General features: G+C 44.1%; 1 protein-coding gene across 2 annotated transcripts in view; it reads left to right on the top strand.

Moving 5' to 3' along the window:
* Positions 1-20,712, top strand: part of MOV10L1 (Mov10 like RNA helicase 1) — a 65,953-nt gene extending 45,241 nt beyond the window's left edge. For both annotated transcript variants that reach the window (XM_061640226.1, XM_061640225.1), the window contains 9 exons: positions 1,032-1,153; positions 2,357-2,456; positions 4,383-4,547; positions 13,592-13,765; positions 15,556-15,705; positions 17,202-17,309; positions 18,664-18,801; positions 19,688-19,779; positions 20,473-20,712. In XM_061640226.1, coding sequence (XP_061496210.1) covers positions 1,032-1,153; positions 2,357-2,456; positions 4,383-4,547; positions 13,592-13,765; positions 15,556-15,705; positions 17,202-17,309; positions 18,664-18,801; positions 19,688-19,779; positions 20,473-20,482 — 1,059 coding nt within the window. In that variant the 3' untranslated portion in view covers positions 20,483-20,712. The remainder of the gene's footprint in view (positions 1-1,031; positions 1,154-2,356; positions 2,457-4,382; positions 4,548-13,591; positions 13,766-15,555; positions 15,706-17,201; positions 17,310-18,663; positions 18,802-19,687; positions 19,780-20,472) is intronic.
* Positions 20,713-21,584: the final 872 nt, after the last annotated feature.

Raw genomic sequence — 21,584 nt, 5'->3', positions numbered from 1 at the left:
TCAATTCCCATCCCCTCATTACCGTTCTCCTTGAAATTGGGGTTCTGCCTGTATTTGGAGGTGCACTGCACAATTTAGAACCCTAGAATGCATGAAGAGGGCTATTTGTGTCCCCATGTTCCAGTGGCTGTATATAAGAAATAGGTATGTTCTTTGGGTATTCCAGAAAGGTAGACCATCCAAATGGGTAGAATTCTCTAACTGAGACCAGTATATTGCTTAGGTTACCCCCCAGGCAGTACTGGCTCTGAAAATAGTGGGCAATTTAAATGGGCGCTCCTTATGAATAACAGTATTGTGCTGCAAGAGCAAAATGGGAGAACACAGTCCATTTCGAAGAGAAACATTAAAAAGCAACAAGAGAAGCGCAGAGCTGTGTGAATGCATCATGCAACTTGAACGAACTACAGACTTAACTTCACACAGTGGGCCCCCCATATCATCATCTGACACTCAGAAATATAGGTAGGAATAGCGTTGTTCTGCTGCTTCAGTGTTTCAAAAGCGCATTCCTCCTTGTTTTGCCCTTGGGACAGTGGAAAGATCTGTAGTCCCAAACCAACTGCCATGACTCAGCAGCTCACCTGAGGCACAGCAGCTGCCCTTGGCTCTTCCCACTCTGAAATGAAAAGACCTGAGTGGAGGGGAGTTGAACACATACAGCTGAGTGATTCAGTTGCCTGAACAGCCACAATAACCAAATGAGAACCAGTTTTGTGGGGGAAGGATACTCTACCCCAGAGCAGTCCCATGTGTCCAGAGAGGGTAGAAGCAGCTGCAAAGCTTTGTTTGTTTTTATTGTAACCTGCCTTGGGAATCCTTCTGAATCAAAAGACAGGATAGAAGTAAATATCTTAATCCAAATTAATTTAGTAATGCTTCACAGACAAAAATGCTATCTGCATCTCCTCCCTTCATTAAAATTTTGCTTTGATATTGGAGTTCTGTTTTCAGTGTACATAATCTATACATTGTACATTTATCCTGTGATAAAAATACTTACAGCGCAATTGCTTGTGTTATGCTCCCAGAGTCTTAGTGATGTGATAAAGCTTTACAGCAAAGATGGAGAAGATATTTGGCAAGCATCTCGGTTCAGGATAATTATTGTGACCTGTAGCAGTGCGGGAATGTTCTACCAAATAGGAATAAGGTATTGTTGCACGCCTCCCCAGTCTCCAAGCAGTGAGATTTCAGGGGTCCCTGCGCTCATCCAGGGTTTGGTTTCCTTTGGGAAGAAGGTCAGCGGAGACTGCGGTGTCTTTATGAAATATGGTTTATTTATTTACACACATTCCAACCTGAGTTTAGGATGGAGGGGTTCAAGGCATCAGCAGTCCAATATCCAGCTTTCCCATCAGTGTTACAGGAGGCACCCCAAATGCCATGGTGCAGAGAGCCAGTCTCTCTGCCTGCCTCCAGTTCCCAGCAATTTTTGCTCAGGACTGAAAACACAAGCCTCTCCTAGCAGCCGGGGGGGGGGAAGGCTCTCCTGAAGAGTTTCAATGACAAAAGGGTCTTCCTGGCCCATTCACCAGTTGCTGGGCAACTGATAGACCCATTATCCTACCTGGCCACTCTATTAGCTTAACAAAAGAGACTCATCTGACCAGCAGAGCGAGTTCCTCATTCCAAGGCATGGGATTCCAAATCAGAGGCTGGAAAGGGGACCCACAGGAATCTTCCATCCCCCAAATTCACAACAGCATTGTGAATGCATGTTCTGGTGAAACATTAAGGATGATACAGGGATATAAAAATGTTCCAAGTTAGCCATCTCAGCAAAGAAAAAATGAGAGAGGCCAAATCCACTCCGTGGAGAATGCAGTGGTCTTTATTTATAATGTATAAATATATGTATCATGACATGGAGCATTTTAACATGTCATCTTACTATTATTACTATTGTCACCCCCTCTTCTCCTGGCAACAGTTTTCTAATCTCCTCTTTGTGGTTATGAAAGAAGGATGAGAACAGAGCACACAAGCTCCAAGGATTGTAAAAGAAGGAGGGTGAAGTGTGCCTGAGGCCCGCCACAGCTTGTTCACATAGCAGAAAGCTATGGTCTGAACCAGGCCTCTCTGTGTTAGGTAATTATGCACTCTGCAGTTGTGTAGGGGAAGTGTTTCCTATATTGTCACATCTATGAAGCAACCCAAAGGTAGCCTGTTTTAACCTTTACAGACCTGTTAATATATGCAAAGTTTTTAACAAGATTGAAATACTTCTCATTCACAAATATTACTTCGGTATATTTCTGTGTGTTCTTTCAGAAACTGTTTGTTTTGCCACTACCACAGGATGGCAGAATCATGCGGCAAACAGGCAGTTTCAGCTTTTGTTCTCTGCCTCTAGGCTTGGACACTTTACTCATGTGTTTGTGGATGAAGCAGGCCAGGCCAGTGAACCAGAATGCCTAATCCCATTGGGACTGATTTCAGAAATGAATGGGCAGGTCTGTAAGTTCCTACTGCCTTAATTTGATTGTGCCTTTTTTCTTTGCTATGAGATAACTTAAGGAATTGTGAGATAAAAGTTTCTGGAAAGGAGAAAAACTTCAGTTCTTGTAAGAGCTTGTCATATGCTGCGAATTCTTTAAAACTAGCACACATGAGATTAAGGATGTGCTCCTACAAAAGCACTCACTGCAAACAGCTGTTTTGCTCCTTCCTTTGCCCAAGCTGCAAAACAAGCCAGGAAGTCACAGTTAACCATAAGTTCTCATACAGTTGAAATTATGATTAATGGTTTCCAAACAAGCCAGAATAAACCATGATTTAAAGTTGTCTTCCAGGGAATTATTGGGAATGATGGTTCCCAATATGGCATAACAGGAAACTATGGTTTATTGTGGCTTCCAGGCTTGCTTGCTGGCACACAACAGAGAAGCAAAACAGGACCAGAAGGGCTGCATGAATCTCACACACATCTCAGCTTATTAGGATGAGAACTGATAGTGTGAATATGGTCTGCGTGCAAATGTATTTAATTTAACCGTAGAAAACATGGTCATACTTTCACATTCATGTTTAGCTGCAGCATCTCCAGTTACAAAAATAAAAGGGAAGGGAGGAATTCTTGAAAAGAAAGGGCTGGCAAATATCTTGGCCTGTGACCTTGAAGAGTCATTGTCAGCAAGCAGAGCTGAACTAGTAGAATGAACAATTTGACTCTGAATTAAGCAGTTTGATCCCACTCTGTGCTCTCCATACCGCAAATTATTGTTCTCGATATATCTTCTCATAGCATATTTAGACAAGGTTTTCCTAACTAACAATTGTAGGCTGCAGAATCATGCACTCAGTAAATGCTTTATATTCTGCACTTTTACAAACGTTTCCAAGATGGCCATCAAAACAGTAAAACAGCAGCAATAGGCAGTACAATAAAAGCAATAAAATTTACAAACCAGTAGCCATTCAGATTATAGGGAGGAACAAATTACCGTAAAACAAAGTAATTCCATTAAAAACTTGAGTGTCTTCCTGGTGCTTCCCATACACACATACATAGGGATGGTATTCCATAATTTGGAAGCCACTACTGAAAAGAGCCCCTCTCCAGTAGTCACTCACCTAACCTCCAAAGACAGCAGTACCCAGAGGCAAGCCTCTGAAAAAGGATTCCTGAGCAGGTTCATGTGGGAGAAAAGTGGTCCTTAAGATACTTGGGGTCTCTGCCATTTAGATCTTCAAAGATCAAAACCAGCACCTTGAATTGAGCTTGGGAACAAAGTGGAAGCCACTAGTCAGGGAAGCTCTTTCAATACTGGTGTGATGTGCTTGTGGAGCTCAGTTCCACTAGCAGTCTGGCTGCCATGTACCAATTGTAGTTTCTAAATGTGACACATCTAGTGCATTACAGTAATCCAGCCTAGATATGACTATAGAATGGATGACTGGCCAGTTCCTCTGTCTTCAAGAAGAGGTGCAGCTGGTGCACCTGCCGAAGCTACAAGGTTCTGCTGCCCAACCTGAGCATCTAGCAACAGTAGTGGATCAAGCAGTACCCTCCCCCCCTGCTATGATGCCGGTCCTTAGAAGCAGTGTACAACACTTACCCAGAAGAAGCTGAATACCACTTCCATGGATTCATAGACCATTCATCAACAGCATCTCTTTTTTTAAAATCTGGGTTTAGCTTTAGTTTGTTAGCCCTCATCCAGGCATCTGTTTGGGGCATCCACAGCTGCTCCTTGGTCAGATGTAAAAGCGGAGAGCTGGGAGTCATCTGCATATTGATGGCACCCAGCTCCCAAATCCGTTGATAATAATAAAGCAAACTCTACGGCATGTTTTGTAAATAATGTTAAATATCTTGCATGAAAAATGTACATGAAAACTTGATTTCAGGGTTTGTTTTTTTTTAAATCTACTTATAGATAGTACTTTCAGGCGATCCAATGCAACTAGGTCCCGTCATAAAATCCAGGCTTGCTTCAGTTTATGGATTAAACATTTCCCTTTTGGAGAGACTGATGTGTCGATCTCTATATCAGAGAGATGAAGGTGCTTTTGGTGTTATTGAATCATACAATCCTTTGTTGGTAAGTTAACTGGAGAACGTTAATTGTAAAGTCATCAGAATTATTTAATATAACAGTTAACCTGTGGTTTTGCTTTTTCTAATGTATGAAGGAGTCTGAATCAAAAGCATTCATCCATTCTTAGCTTGCCAAAATGCAGGAAATCTTTGCCAATAGTATAATGCAGGTTGAAGAACCTGAGGGCTGAATGTGGCCCTCCAGGCCTCTCTGTCTAACCCTCAGTACTGTCTCTCCAGGCCAAACTCCTCACTGGATCTGTTTCATATTTTCCTTGGCTGTTTTTGCCTGGCTGGAATCTGTCTTTGAACTCTGATAATGCCACTTGCTTGCCTTGATAGGGATGGGGGTGTGAGTATGTCGAAAGTAGCCTACTGTACAAAGGTAAAATTTGCATTTTCTTGTTCCATCCACTTTTGCCTCTGGCCCCACCCACCATTGGCATGTGGCCCCTGGAAGTTTGCCCAAAAATGAGTGTGACCCTCAGGCAGAAAAAGGTTGTTCATTCTTGCTAAAAAGTACATAATTGTGTGTTTCTTGATGTAGTGCAAGCAACAACTATCTGCCAAGCAATTTCTTCACTTTTTAACAAATCTTATACAACAAATTTAAAATTCATTACATTGAATTCAGTAGGCCTATGAAACAGGTGCAATCACCAGTTAGCCTCACAACCTTAAGGCTACAAACATTTGGCTACCCACCCTAGTGAATCAGTGCCATAGTGTACAGTTGGGGGCACTGAAGGCATCTGCCCTGGGGAACACAAGTTTTTCCACAGGTAGCCTTCCATCACATGGGTAATACTGCCATCTAGCATCCGAAGGCAAGAATGCACTGAAGTCAAGACCTGAGAGAACCAGGCCCCTCCCACTCCAGTAGATTCTTGCCTTCGTCCGAGGCTTGTCGTATCTCCATTGCGTGAGAATTAGTTTAAAAATTGTTGTTGGTGTGTCTGTTTGTGTGAATGTGTGCGTGTGTGAGGGAGAGTGGGGGAATTGGGGGCCTCTATGGGTTCCCCTCTCTTATTTTTCCTTGGCTTGCTACACCTTTTCCCAGCCTTTTCCTCCCTCTCCTCCTCCTTTACTCCTCTCGAGGTGGTGGTGTAACTTTTGTTTCTCCCCCTCTCTGCCTTGTCCTTATTTCTTCCCATTTGCAGCGGCCGCTTTACACGGTACCTCTGATCGTTCCCCTCTCCAAGAGCCTGGCTGTGGTTTTCCTCCCCCCCCAGCTGCGTAAAGAATCCCTTCCAGCAGTCCACTCTGGCGGCGCTGACTGCGGTTTTCTCCCCGCTCCCGTTCCTTTTGGGGGGAGCTCGCCGCGCTGCCTTCTGGCTCTGCGTCGAGCTCCGTTGCAGAGGTCTGCCCTAAGCGGCTCTGTGAGGCTGTCACTTCTTCCTGCGGGGCTCGGAGCGGCTGGCATTTTCATAGCCAGCTTGGCTGTGGTGAGCTCTGTTGGAGCCGTCTGCCCTAAGTGGCCCCAGCTTTGCCTTCCTCCAGCAGGGCTCAGAGCGACTGGCTCCTTCATGGCTGGCTAGGCTGTGGCTCGCGCTGCTGGAGACGTGTTCCCCGGGCAGTCTCGGAGGGCGCTCCGAACGTCTCTGAGCGACAGCATTTTTTCTGGCTGCCATTATTCCCTGGCTTCTCATTTTCTCCTTCCTGCCCTTTTTTGTTCTCTCCCCCCCCCCCCACTGTGGCCTTCCCTCCTCTATTCCTTGTGTCTGCCCTCTCCCTTGGCTGTTTGAGGGCTAGTTAATTTATTCCTATATATTATATATAATATACCAAATTATATATATATGTTACTAATGGTTATTCATGGTTTTAGCAACTAATGGGGCTCTAGCAGGAGCCTGGTTTGAAGGCATATGGGACTGCCACTTTGCTGACGCTAAGCAGGTCTGGGTCTGGTCACATGCCTGCATGGGAGACCACCAAAGACACTGGATATCCGGGATGTTTTGTCTGCCTATACAGTGCATTGTAGCGATACTGCACCTTCCCCATTGTGTGCGTGTATCTAGCTGTTCTGGTGCCATACTGAATCAAGACTATTTCTCTTGGCACCCTAGCCTGGATCGTGTACCCGGCTCCCTCATTGACATCTGGCAGCCATTACTTGTATAGTGCACAGGAGTGATACCGTACCTTCCCCATTGTGTGCGTGTATCCAGCTCTGGACATGGCAGACCAGTGACCAGAGGCAGTACAAGCTTCAGGGGCAAACCAACAGTGCAACGCCCTGGCATAACACAAAGCCACAAAGCACAAGCATTCCAGGCTTCCCTCCAACAGTGTCGCCCAAACCAGTCATTTAAACACAGGAGCAGTACTGCATCTTTCCCATTGTGTGCGTGCGCTGGCCTCCCTCCACACCGCATCTCCTACCTTTGTGCGTTTGTTGGTGACATATACTGCAACCCTACCTTGTGCATGTATATAATGGTGGATCAGCGGTCAGGCGTGGTTGACAACAAATATCACATTCCCCTTTCCTGTGTGGGTATATTATGGTGGATCAATGTCCACTTGAGGTACCACCCGGCTGAAGTACACTTGGGGCCATACCACCTCTCTCGTCCATGGGCGTGTACCAATTACCTATTAACTCCACACCCCCTTTTCTAGGCATATTTTCCACTAAGGCCAGGCACCAGGTGAGTACAGACCAGGCCAGGCGACAGGTGAGTCTATATCATTTCTATCACCTCTTGCCCTTTTTGGCTCGTGGCCAGCCAGTCTTGGCAGGGGTCTCCTCCACTATTTCTGTGGGGCAGATTGACTATTATTTGCCTACAGCTCCAGTGAGTCCCTGTCAGGTTTCGATTCAGGCATGGAAGGCATATCCATACTGCTGCAGAGTCTTGAGGTGCTACCCGTTGTTCTTATCAGACCTCATGCTAGACTAGTGCAGAAGGTCACACTCTCTGCTCCTCCCCACTATGTCCCAGATACTAGACCAGTGTGGAAGGACACTCTACCTGCCCCTCCCCACTGTGTGCGATTTATTTTTGTTCTTACAGGCGCTCCTTGGCAACACGTATCTGCCTGGGACCGTAGTTAATGGTGTTTGCACATTCTCGCCTTGGGATACTTCTCTGGGCTATATTCAGAGGCTACCTATCCCATCTACTTTGTGCACTGGTTGTCTAAATGGGGTACCCAGGCGAAGTTTGCAATCTGCAGACATATCCAGACAAGCGGGCTGCTGCTGCTGCAAACCCAGGATCTGCTATCTTCAGTTCTTGTCTGGCTGGATTCTAGACCAGTGCAGAAGGACACTCTCGCTGCCCCTCTCCTCTGTGTACTTATTTTGGCCTTTAGTAGTGGTTCCTCGTTTTTCTTGAACCGTGATAAGTATCCACAGTTCCTGCCAGGCCACAGACCTGACCAGTGCGGAAGGACTCTCTCTATGCTCCTTCCCACTGCGTCCGATTCCTTTAGTTCTCAGGAGTCGCCCCTCTCCCCTCTCTAACCATGTTAGGTTTCCACAGTTCCTGTCAGGCCAGAAACTAGACCAGTGTGGAGAGACTCTCACTATGCCCCTCCCCATTGAGTGCAATTAGTTTGGTTCTCAGAGGTTGCCCCACCCCCTACGGAGGTATGTGGTTAGGCTGGCTTTGTGAGGCAATGCTCCATCTACCAAGGTGTTTGTGGGTTTGCCTCCTTGGTATTTTGATCTGATTGGTGGCAGATCGCTTCTCCTGCCTCTGTTGGGCAGGGGTTTTTTTGAGCTCGCTATTACCGCCCCCTTCTACCTTGGGCACCCCCCTTTGGCGGGGCTGCATTTAGAGTTCCTTTGGACTCCGACCTCTCCTGGGTTGGGCCCTTTTTGGCCTTACCAATCCAGTTTTTGCCTGCATTTTTAGCTCATGAAAGACCAGTCCTCCACACCCTTGCGGTGGGGTCACTTGGGCCTCTCCATTCCGCCTCCTTTCCCCTATGGCGGTTGCTATTTGGTCTGGGCCACCTTCCTTCTATTGTGTGGGCATATTTGTGACCGGATAACCCTGTTGGTTTTCTAAATGTCGTTATTTTGCCACATCACAGCTATAACCACTTTCTCCAGCTGGCAGGGCTAGGCAGCAGCACCCTCTTCAGCAGCAGCCTGTGATATTCAGCAGTAGCCTCCTCAGCAGCCGTTAGTTCCATTTTTCTGCCTGCGTCAGAAGGAATTTTGCGGGGGTGACTGTTGCATGTAGTCTGGCCCGCACAAGGTGTACATTGACCCTAAGGTAGGTGAGGGAGTCCCATGGTGAGTATAGTAGCCAAACTTGGAACTTCTAAGTATTCCTCCTCAGCAATTGCATCTGGGCAGCGTGGTTGATGTTGAGGCTGCTTGTGGAATGTGATGGGCGCTTCTTACTCTATCCAGTGACTGTGGAAAGCCTTAGCCTTTCACTCAGATCCCCGGGTAAGGGCTTACCTTGCTACCCAGTCTCCTGGGGCACACTACGGTGTAGCACTCTCCTAACGAATTCCTGCTATTCTGTCTACTAACTGGAAAAGGGGTCCAGCTATTTCTTCAGCTTTGGCCAGTGAAGTTGGCATACCCCTCGGCTGGAATTATGTCCGATTTTTTGCATTAACAGCAATATCGGTTTTTCCCACTTTTGCCCTGGGCCTGAACTAATAGCAGGCCTCTTCCAGGGGCAACAGTGGTTCATTGTGGTGCCTCCCCTACAGGCCTAACTTATTCGACGTGCATCAGCCTTAGTTCTACATTTAGCCTTCCTTATCTCTGTGTACCTTGGAAGCCCCTCAGACTGACCGTGTTGCATTTATCTTTGGCAAATGATGTTTAGCAGAATAACACTATGAACTGGGTGCCTAGGGACCTTGTCTCCTGCAAGTCCGTAGGTGATATCAGCCCTCAACTTCCATGTAGCTTTATTAGGCTCATTTCGATGTTTAGCACCTGGACCCTGTCTTTTAACCATTTGTGTAATGTCCCCCTAGATTGATCACATAGTTTAAGCTTCAGCTACTTTCACAGTCATGTCTGGCCTGACGTGCCATTCTCCTGGTAAGTACGGATTGTCCACTTGAGTCCTGGCCGTCATCAGTACCTTTGTCAGTACTTCCCTGACTGAATATAACACTTAACATTTTTTATTACAGTTGTCAGTATTGTAGTTCAAGTAACGCTCCTTCAGTGTTTATCTTGTGTCTTTGGAGCTAAGAGCAATTTTCAGTCATGACAACTCCGGCATGAAACTACATAAAAGCTTGAAAAGGGGCTTTGGAGCTCCTTTTCCCTTAGGTGGAGACCTTGCTATCATGCAATCATTATATTGGACCAAGAGGCACCTGCTCCCCTTGAAAAGAGATTACTTCAGTTTGGCTCAGAAGGTCACTGCATATTGGCTGAGCGGGCTACAAGTGATCCCAGGGGGCTGGAAACTACATCCGGAAATGTCTTATCTCCTTCTGTTGGTTTCAACAGTTTGACAGCGGACCTGCTGGTTTCCCTGGTACTTTTACTGGTACCTAGACACAAGGGCGGAGTCCAGAGAGGTCCTTGGGTCTCCCTGACTGGACGGGCTCCTATTTGGTTCCCTCCTGGACAAAGCACTGTGGAGTTTCGTCACTGTAGAACGTTATGCTCTGGCCACGTCGACTGTGATTCTCCAATCGGCTTGTCCTATTAATAACAAATCCTGGCACTAGAGCCAACACATATGCACAGGTCTATCACAGAAGTGTGCTGATACCATGCCAGTGCTTAGAAGACCGTCAACAAATTACATCTACCAAACTCCATGGTCCTCCTTCTTTGACCATATGCTTCCACAGCTCTTCCAACTTCACGAGCCACGTTGCAACTAGCCTGACAGGGTCATAGATCTGTGGAGATAGGACTGTCAGCTAACATCTTGCTTCACCAGACTTGCTTTGGTTACCCTTCGAAGTGCTTCAATCGGCTCGCATCTGAAGATCGTAAGGTCGGTATAGGCAGCTGCCCTCCTTTCCTCGACAATGTATCACCATTTCCTTTCTGGAGCCTGCCTAGGGGCCTGCTAAGCCTGCACCGACCTCCTTGAGCCTCTTAGGTCACTGCCTCTCCGCCAGATCCATCTTTCTGCCCCAAGGGCAGCTCAGGGTTCCACTGTAACCAGGACATTGTTCTTCCATTGTTCTGTCTGAAGCCCATCCATCCACTTGAGAGGGCCTGGCACTCGCTTGATGTTCAGAGAACTCTCAAGATCTACCTGTCTCAAACCCAGGATATAAGACTGAGTCATTATTTGTATCCTTTCACCCTAGGACCTTGGGGAATATGGTTTTAAATCCGCTTTGTCTTGTTGGTTGCGCGCTTGTATTACTTAATGTATGAGTCTCCTTCCCTTCCACTGCCTGCTATTATAATGGTGCATTCCACCGGGTCAGCCGCTACTACGGCTGCCTTCGCAACCAACGCACCGCTTCCAGATATTTGTATAGCGGCTGTATGGTCTATTCCGGACTCCTTTATTAAGCGTTATAAGATAGACTGCTATGCCTCCGCTGATGCGTCCTTTGGGAGGCGTGTTCTGCAACAGGTTTCTTCTCATGACTACTTAGTGGGCAGTCCCTCCCTATTGGGGCTACTTTGGTACATCCCACGTGATGGAAGGCTACCTGGCGAAAACAGGCCCTTTGCCTCACCTGAAGGGTGGTTTTCACAGGAAGCCTTCCATCATGGCCCTCCCTCTTGAAGGATGCTGGGATGTCGTCTACCACCTTAATGGATGCTGATTCCCCTTTAACCAAGGTTTTTTCTTTCTGAATCAAGTCAAGACCCTTTACCATGTTAAGTTTATGCGTTTTGTTTCCTGCGTGATTAGTTCTTGTATTTTCCTTGCTGGGAGGCCAGTTGGCCGTTATGTTTTCTTGGATATCTCACTTTATTTATTTATTTATTTATTTTGTTTCATTTCTAGACCGCCCATAGCTAGTAGCTCTCTGGGCGGTGTACAAAACTGGATTAAAATACAATAATATAATAAAATCAATAACACATAGCAGGAAGTTAACTAACAAAATTAAACGTAAAAACATTAAAATGCCTGGGAGTATAGCCAGGTCTTAACCTGGCGCCTAAAAGAAAGTACCGTAGGTGCCAGGCGTATCTCCTCAGGTAAGCTGTTCCAGAGTTCGGGGGCCACCACAGAAAAGGCCCTAGATCTAACAACAGTCCTCCGGGCTTCCTGATGAGTTGGTACCCGGAGGAGGGCCTTAGATACTGAACGAAGTGAACGGGTAGGTTCATAGCGGGAGAGGCGTTCCACAAGGTATTGCAGTCCCACACCGTATAAGGCTTTATAGGTCAAAACCAGCACCTTGAATCTAGCTCAGAAACAGATGGGTAGCCAGTGCAAGCGGGCCAGGACAGGTGTTATATGCGCAGACCAATAGGTCCTCGTCAACAACCTGGCTGCCGCATTTTGCACTAGCTGGAGTTTCCGAACAGTCTTCAAGGGCAGCCCTACGTAGAGCGCATTACAGTAGTCCAATCTAGAAGTTACCAGAGCGTGAACAACTGAGGCGAGATCGTCACTGTCCAGTTAGGGGCGTAGTTGGGCTACTAGGCGAAGATGGTAAAACGCATTCCGTGCCACCGAGGCCACTTGAGCCTCAAGCGACAAGGAAGGGTCAAAAAGGACCCCCAAACTACGAACCTGTTCCTTCAAGGGGAGTGTAACCCCATCTAGAACAGGATGAACATCCACCATCTGGGCAGGTAAAGGGCTCACCAACAGTGTCTCGGTCTTGTCTGGATTGAGTTTCAGTTTATTAGCTCTCATCCAGTCCATTATCGCGGTCAAGCAACGGTTCAGCACATCAACAGCCTCACCTGAAGAAGGTGAAAAGGAGAAGTAGAGCTGCGTATCATCAGCGTACTGATGACAACGCACTCCAAAACTCCTGATGACCGCACCCAGAGGCTGCATGTAGATGTTGAAAAGCATGGGGGACAGAACCGACCCCTGAGGGACTCCACAATGGAGAGTCCAGGGTGTCGAGCAATGTTCCCCAAGCACTACCTTCTGGCGACGATCCGCCAAGTAGGAGCAGAGCCACTGCCAAGCAGTGCCCCCAACTCCGCGAGCCTCCCAGAAGGATACCATCGTCGATGGTATCAAACGCCGCTGAGAGATCAAGGAGAATCAACAGAGTCACACTCCCCCTGTCCCTCTCCCAACAAAGGTCATCATACAGGACGACCAAGGCTGTTTCAGTGCCAAAACCAGACCTAAAACCGGATTGAAATGGATCCAGATAATCGGTTTCATCCAAAAGCGCCTGGAGCTGGCCGGCGACCACCCGCTCCAAGACCTTGCCCTCAAATGAACTGGAGTGGGAGGGGCCTGGTTCCCTCGGGTCTTGACTTCAGTGCATTCTTGCCTTTGGACGCTAGATGGCAGTATTACCCACGTGATGGAAGGCTTCCTGTGAAAACCACCCTTCAGGTGAGGCCAGTGGCCCGTTCTTTTCCATGGAGACAATGTGGCCTGCATAACTCCTGCTCCAGTCTTACCAGCACACAGGTTGGCAAGCATTAAACAAATTAAACCTGTTGAAAGTTAGAGCACTAACACTTCTGACAAGTAACCTGAACCAGTGGGGAGTGATAGAAAGGCAACCTATTCTTCCCTTGCTGATTTCTTCTTTAGTAACTACTGGTTGATATGTAAATTATTTTTCTCAGGCTTTCCTTCCTTACTTGGAGTTAGTGTTAGTATTAACCTCATGACTCCATAACAGCCACTTGTATGTCTGTACTCAGAATGGCTTAATTTCCCAGGAGTAATAAACCTTAAGATTCTTTATTTCAATCTCCAATCTTACCGTACTTTTCATGTCTGCACTCTGCAGCTATATATATGCAAAACTCCAATAGAATGAATCTGTACCTCTAAACTACAGATATTCCTCCAAATGAAGCCCATCACGAAGCCATTCAGAGTTCAGCAGCAATGCAAAATTGGCCCCACATACCAGTTTGCTTCAGAAAATAATAAAGTACAATTCCATGTTAAGGATTTTAGTGTTTTTTGCTTGCAGATTACAAAGCTTGTGAAGAATTACAGGTCGCATGCTACACTGCTCACGTTGCCATCTAGACTCTTTTACCATAAGGAGCTAGAAGTATGCGCTGATTCTTCAGTGGTGAACTGTTTGTTGGGATGGGAGATGTTGCCAAGGAAAGGTTTTCCACTCATTTTTCATGGAATGAGAGTATGTAAAACACATTTGCATCCAAATAACTCTGGATAAAGTCTACTTGTTTGCATATCTCAACTGCATAAGAATGTACAAATGGATATTTGTCATGTAGACAAACTTTTGATGTAAATTGAATGAGGCAGGAAATGTGTATTGGGGTGTTCAGCGTTGTAAGAAAGGGTGGTAGGGCACTGCCTTGCAGGCAAAAGGTCCCAGGTTCAGTCTATCAAGTAGGGCCGGGAGAAGCCTCGGCCTGAAATCCTAGAGAGTCACTGTCAGTCAGTCAGCGATATTAAGGTTAGATGGACCAGTGATATAAGGCAGCTTCTTATGTGTTTGGAATTTGCTCGTCCAGCTTTAGAAAACCTCAGTGAGCATTTGACCATTTCAGAACACTAGCTTAAATTAGCAACAGTAGGGAAATAAAGTGCCATTCACCTCTTGGTTCTAGATGCCTTACAAACATTATAAAAGCCAGATATGGAAGTGTAGCCTTCCACCTTTTCTGAAGAAGTTGCCGCATGGACAGTGGTAGTGGTAGCCTGCTGGACAATATTCATTTACCAGCGTGAAACTGGTGACTCAGCTGATTAGTGTTGGAGATGAGTACTGATATGCCAAGCCCTCCCTTTTTTCCCCTAGATAAGGGGAAGTTGTTTAAATTATAACCTGTTGTTTCAAGAGCACTCCTTTGACATTGCAGGGGGGAAGATAGAAAATGCTGATGCATCGCAGCTATGTCATTAAATTTATTAAGCTGCCCCTAAAATGGTTTGGAAACTGCAGTTGGTCTGAATATCAATGGAGGATGGTTGCAGAGAACATCTGTTCTCAAAGAGCTTCACTTATTACCATTTCGTTTCTGAACACAATTCAGAGTGCTAGCCTTAGCCCACATAGCTTGAGGCCAAAGTATTTTAAGGGCTGTCTCCTGTATGTGACCCCACATCCATTAAGATCATCCAAGGAGACCTTAGCTACAGTGGTAAAGTTTAAGGCCTTCTTGGTGGTAATTGTCTCTGTTATAGAACAGGCATTTTAGAGAGGCCTGGCAATCACTATTGAATTTCTGCAGGATGGCAAAGACAGGGCCAGCGCAAGAGATTGCACCACCTGAGCCTCCTCTTCATGGTGGCAGAACCCTCCTGCCCCTCCCCTGGCTACTTCTTTTCCCTTTTGCTGTTACTTTAGCACTAGCAAGGCCTTCCATCACTTCCCTCCTGGCCTCACTCTATGAAGGGCCAAGGTCCTTCCACATAGCAAAGGATTCTAGGTAAAGCCATAAGACTACCTGCCGATTTAGGGAGGAAAAGGTTTAAAGTTACAGCAATTTCCCATAGTTTTTCCTAATGAACTTCCCATAAATGTCTCTTCCCCACCACCACCACCATTTTTAAGCTTCATATTTAGCCACTGCAGCAAACCATGGTAGCAGTGTGGGCAGTTTTCTAGCTACCGTACCCAGAGGGCTTTGCTCTAAGGAAAAGCCTTGGCCCTTCATAGATCAAGGAAGGAAAGGAGGAGGTGGAGGGCCCGGCAGAGCTGCAAGTATATCATCCCAAGTAATTGCTACCTGGGGCAGTTACCTCAGATTGCCTAATGGTAGGGCCAGCCCTGCAAAGGCATGCCTTCTGGAGCATGCTTTTTCTTGTAAATATATTGTTTGGCAATAACTATTTTGATATTATTAGTGACTTTAATACTACTATTATGAGGATAAGGCAGGCTATACATTTTTAAATAAAATAAAAAATGAAATGTATTGCTGTTCATGGTTTTTTTCTCCTACCTTACCTGTGCAGGGGACTGAAACACGCGAAGGATACAATCCTTCTTGGTTCAATCCTACAGAAGCAGTCCAGGTCATGCGTTATTGTTGCCTTCTTGCTAAAAGCATCAACCATACAGTGTCACAGATGGATATTGGAGTGATTACACCTTACCAAAAGCAGGTATGGCCTCAAGCTATGGAGTTCTGTTGTGCTGATGCTGTTCTTTCATTTTGGTATGTTGAATGTTTTCAGGATGTGGGTTTGATGTTACAGTTTTTTGTAAGCTATCCCAAAGAGTTTTAAAAGCTGTATTGGTGGGATGGCTTTCAGAACTTTAAAAAAAAAGTTAGAAGGTTCCATTTTTTATAATGCTGTTAACTAATTAGCTGAAGTTGTTATGACATTTCCCCAGTTCACTATGTGAACCACGTGATAAACACCACTTCTCAAGGGAAAAAACTCAATTAGTTGCTCTAATGTTTTCAAAACACTGAGAGTACACTAGGGATGGACACATTTTGATTTCTTTGTTTATCATTTTTCCACATCAGATTGCAATTCCCTCCCCCCCAAAAAAACCCACCAAGTCGTTAAGAAAATTCATTAGACTTCTAGTGCACATTTATCCTAATATACCCATTTTTGTATGGAATTTTGCCTAATATGCACATTTCTGTAAGCAGTTTCCCCTGATAAGCATCTGTTTAGTTTTCTCTATGCATTTTTATGCACACTTTCTCCCAAGATACAAAGTTTTGCTCACATTATGCAGTTGGAGGACTGCATTGCAAAATTCAAGGAAGTGTGAATTTCAAAGGCTAGCAGTGTTTCAGTTCACATATTTGAGAAAGTGCAAATTTCGTAGATTCACATTAAAATGAGGGGGAATTTTGTGTATATATTAAGGGAGATGTAAGCTGAGTGGTTAATATGTTTGCCCTCATGCACATTGACCAGGCACCATGGAGGATGTGCATCTAATCCTTCCATAAAGAGAGAACTCTGCATATTTCTTGGTCAGTATATACATAATCTCCAGTAGGTCTTGGGGAATGTGCATGTCTTAACTGCATTCTCTGGGCAATATACACATTATCCAGCCAGTATGCATGATCTCCATAGACATTCCTGCCTTTCTGTCTCTTGTTTAGAAGTGTGCAATATGTGCCCCCCAGGCTGCTTTTCACCCACTGCCTAATCTTACATGACCCACAATATACCCCCATCCACTGATCAGCAGAGCAGCAGAAAAGAGAGGGAGGGGTCCAGATAAAGATTTAACTTCTTTTCTGCAGTCCAGACCCCTTTGCACCATTTCTACCCGTGCTGCTCAGCTGACTGGGGAGCAAGGGAGACAAACGTTTTTAAAACCTTCCCTCCCATGATTCTGGTTGGAATACCCCCCTCCCCATGTGCTGCTATTACACTAAGGAAAAGGCTTTATAGCAGCATTGGGTCAATCTTTGTGGGAATTGCAGGGGAGGGAAGATTTAACCAGCTGAGGAAGGGAAAAGAGGGCTGGGAGAGAGAGAATGAAGTACCTTTGATCCTACCCACTGAAATATTTTCAGTTTCAACAATTGAATCTTTTTATCAAATCTTCTTATGCTTAATGCCAGTTGTGTAAAATAGAATACTGTAACTAAAAAGTAATTGCCCTACTGTCCCTATTTTAGGTTGAAAAAATCAGAATTCTCTTACGCAATGTGGATCTAATGGATATCAAAGTTGGCTCTGTAGAGGAGTTCCAAGGACAAGAATTCCTAGTGATCATCATATCAACAGTAGGTTGTGAGGCTCCATTTGTGTGTGTGTTTTAGCAGCAAAGTGCTGGTTACATACTTAAGAGCTGCAAATGGAAACAGAAAGATGCCAAAATAGGTGGCATAACTCTTAATGACTAGTAAAGAGGTTATATAGGCATCTTGACAGACAATGCAATCCTCTGCAGGTTTACTAAGAAATGTCCCACTGTGTTCAGTGAAGCTTACTCCCAAGAAAGTGTGCATAGGATTGCAACTGGTCAGAGCAATCCAAACCCCAGCTGGAGAGTGGTGAATCCACAATTGCGTCTGAAGCCCTGACAGCTCACACAGGCCAGGGTAGAAGGTGGGGGAGTGGGTTTTTTATTTTTCTACACCAGCTCCAGTTTGAGGGCTTTCTGCTGGTAGGGGATGGCATCTTCCCACCTATGGGCTAAGAGCAGAGGAGACTGCACCATCAACTTGGAGAGTGGATAGGATTGCACTCTGTCTTATTAAAAACTGGCAGCCATGTTATATTTCCTATACTCTGCTCATTTGTGCAGTGGCTCAACTTTGAGATTTGTTTTACTGTATAATTTCTGGTTTTTGGATTTTTTCTTTTTAAGATATACCTCCTGACTAGGTATCAAATTTCTTTTGAGCCATCCCTTTTTTAAAATTGCTTATACTAGGATTTGGGAAACACTGTTCTGCGTTTGACACTTTAGGGTGCAGATCCACAAAAACTGTTGCTGTAGCTCCCCTTACCCACTTTGCTAGCGCTGAACCTTGGATTCCTGTTTTTATTATGGGCCCTTGCATCCCAGATCCTCTGCAGTAGTATATGGAATGAGGCACTGTAGACATTTGAACTTCTTCTTGGGAGTTCTTGCAATTACACTTTCGAACTTCTTGCCTATTGACATCATGCATGTGCCTTCACTGTATTCTTTTTGGCACTTGCTTAAAACATTTCTGTATAGGCAAGTCTATCCAGACACACAGATGTTAATGTGTTTCAATCTCTTTATTTTAAAATATTTTTAATTCCTTGTTTTCAATTTTGTTAATAATTGTTTTGTTTCTTGTAAACCGCTTATAGTTTTTTTACAATCAAGCAGTATTTAAATTTTGTGGAATAAAACTGCTCCAACCAATCACAGCAGTCTTTGATGGTGCACAGACACAGAACCGTGGTGGTGCAACATCATCTGAGGGCCAACAGGCTTGGAACACAAGACGTTGCAGTAAAGCTACTATATACTCTGTGTGTGTGTGTATCTGTGTGTGTTACTGAGAAAATATTATGTGTTATATATACACTCACATTTCCATAGAATTAACTCCAGTAGTCTTACCCTTTGTGGGATTTAACGTTGCTTCTTCTTTCCAGGTTCGATCAAATGAAACTTCATTTGGTGATGAAAAACACTCTTTAGGTTTCCTTACCAATTCAAAGCGCTTCAATGTGGCAATTACCAGACCCAAGGCATTGCACATTATAGTGGGAAATCCTCATGTGCTTGCCAAAGTAAGGTTTACTTGTTCACTATGTGTGATGCAAAATGTTAAATTCATGTTTGCTTCTATTAAAAATGTTAATTTCACAGAGGGATAGCAAGTTGCCTGTGTCCATCTGTAGTATAAATGTCACTGTAAATGTTATATGCAATTGCTTTTCATTTGGACCATATTCACATCTGTTTATCTATCCCAGCTTTTCTACTTAAGGAAACATTAACCAATAAGGGACTGAGAAGGGTAGTGACATTTAATATGCGGATAGCTTAGTCATGGCCGTGTTGAATGACAAATAGCATGAAATGCCACAGGAAGTTTTTGACTGGAGCCAAAAAAAACCCCCAAATTTGTGAACAGACATGCAACAGGATAATGATGGTTTTTAATCTTGGGAGTGTTTCACATTCTTTTAATAACTAGTAGCTAGCTTAAAGATGCATTAATAGAAATCTTAATTAAAATATAAATCTGACTAAAAGTATTGTATGTTACATCAGCCCAAAAAGGAACCATCATGGACTCTTCAAACATCTCACTTTAGTGGCAATTGTGTAAAATAACACAAACTGATTAAAAATAACTATCCAGAAAAAGAGATCCATTGTTACTCGACCAGCCTTCTTACTCCTCTGCATGGGATTCCTGGTTGTCTATGGCTACCAGGCAAGTAGTTAAATGCAAGACTGAGGTAGAATATGCTTGGTGCTGTCCAGCTAATAAATGCCATCCTGTGTTTCATGTGAAAGTCAGCTGCTAAGAATGTTCTAAAACACATTCCTCTTTAGGCATGCTGGTTTCAAACACCGTAAGATTTTAAGTTGATGCACCATCCGTTACATTTGTTAAAATTGATATTAATAAATTGTAAAGTTGTTACAATTTTTTCATTTTGTCAGGATACCTGCTTTAGCGCTCTCTTGGAATACAGTTTAACAAATGGAGTTTACATTGGCTGTGACTTACCACAAGAACTAGAAAATCTAAAATGGTGAGTGTCTTTTCAGCATTGTTGTGAAGGGGGAAAAGGAGGAATGGATAAATGTGTAGTGGCCCTTTATCTAACAATCCCTTGTTAAGGATGTCATGAGAACTCTACCACTGATATTATCATATCTGAAAATAAAGCATGTGACAAAATGTGTGTGTATTGAATAAAATTAAAACATTCAGCTCACAGTCTGAAACTGTAGACCTGTAGCATCATAACAGAATACCAAGAATAGATGCGTTTAGAGCCATGCTGACGTATGTAAGTGTGCTGACTTTAAAGTGTGAGATACAACATCTTTAGACTTTGGTTGGGATTAAGATATTGGGGGAGAGGAGGTCAAAGATAGTATATAATGAACAGTTAAATTGTCTGTGGACATATGTACAATGCGTATTTAACATTTTATGCCAGTTTAACTTACCTGATTTCCCCAGAGCATCCTGGGAGGTTTAATAAGAGTGCTGGAAATTCTGTTAGAAGATTAGGCCCCTCACAGAACTACAATTCCCAGGTTTCTGAGGGAATAGGAAATGACTACTAAACTAAGTATATGAGATATCCTATGTTGTCTTTGGTTGTTGAAACTATACCCAGCACTCTCGCTTCGGTTGTTCATCTAAAATAGCACTATCCATAACAGAGTGGCGATTACTGCTATTTCACCTCCTATCTTACTTGGTTAATCCACAGGTCTGACTAATCAAAAAGAATTGCTGTGCTACTTGGTAAATCTTCCCAACCACATTTTGGTCTGCCAAAGGTTTGGTTACATTCAAACCCAGTACTTCACTGGCAAGTTAAGAACATTTTTTCCCCAAAAGTTGCTTAAAGAGATGCATCTTAAAACAGGATACTTGTTAAATTTATAATTATTTCAAAGTTGTATTTTTATGCTGTAAAAATCACTAACGATTAAAGTTTTCTGCATGACGTTGTCTGTCTTCTGGGACTTGTAGACATGGTAATAAGAATGACAGTAATGCATGTGATTCATCATTTAAAAGTGTAACATCAGTCTTCCGATGTAGTGTAAGCTGCACCTCATCCTCCTCAAATATTGGTAGCAGATGTCTCTCACACACCTCTAAAGGCACAAGCTTCTCCCTAACGTCTACCCCTCCTTGCTTTCGATTTCTCGCTTTAGCTAGGAAATAGAATTGCAAGCAACTCCAACAAACTCCCCATAGGTGATTAATAGGCTTCCCTCTCAGTATGGTTCTTCTTATCCTGAGACTTAATGTAGCCCCACCACTTTTTTTTAAGTGGTATTTGATTTCACCATAAAAGCCCATCAGTGAAGCCGCCTGCCTCCTTTTCCCCCTGGGATTGATTGCCTTGTTCTTGGTAGCATTTGTGAAATGCTTGAATCTTTGTGCTTTCCCTTTTAAATAGAGCTGCTTAAATGTTTCAGAATTCCAAGAATACTGATAAAGATGTCCTCACCAGAAATAATTGGGGGGATTTATTTTCACTCATTGTCATTCTGACATTTCTACCCCAACTTTCTATATAAAATATAATCAAGGCAGCTTACAAACAATAAAACAATCAACAATGAGAAAATAAGGGAAATGATCCTAAAACAGTTTGCAACTAGATTAAAAATATTCAAAAGCTCATTAAAATGAAACTACTGCTGCCTGTCTGAAAGGCAGAAGCAATGGGCCAGGCATACCCTTCGTTTCAGATTTTGGTTGTCATAGCCAAAAAGACTTTCTCTACATTAGGTTTTTAGGGGAGGCTAAAACTGTTTTTAGGTTGCGTTTTAACTGCTTTTATTAATGTATTTTAACATGGTTGTA

Source organism: Rhineura floridana, chromosome 8 (genome assembly GCF_030035675.1).
Source record: "Rhineura floridana isolate rRhiFlo1 chromosome 8, rRhiFlo1.hap2, whole genome shotgun sequence".
NCBI classification, from domain to species: Eukaryota; Metazoa; Chordata; class Lepidosauria; order Squamata; family Rhineuridae; genus Rhineura; species Rhineura floridana.
The sequence above is the reverse complement of the archived record's forward strand: the minus strand, read 5'-3'. Positions and strand labels throughout refer to the sequence as shown.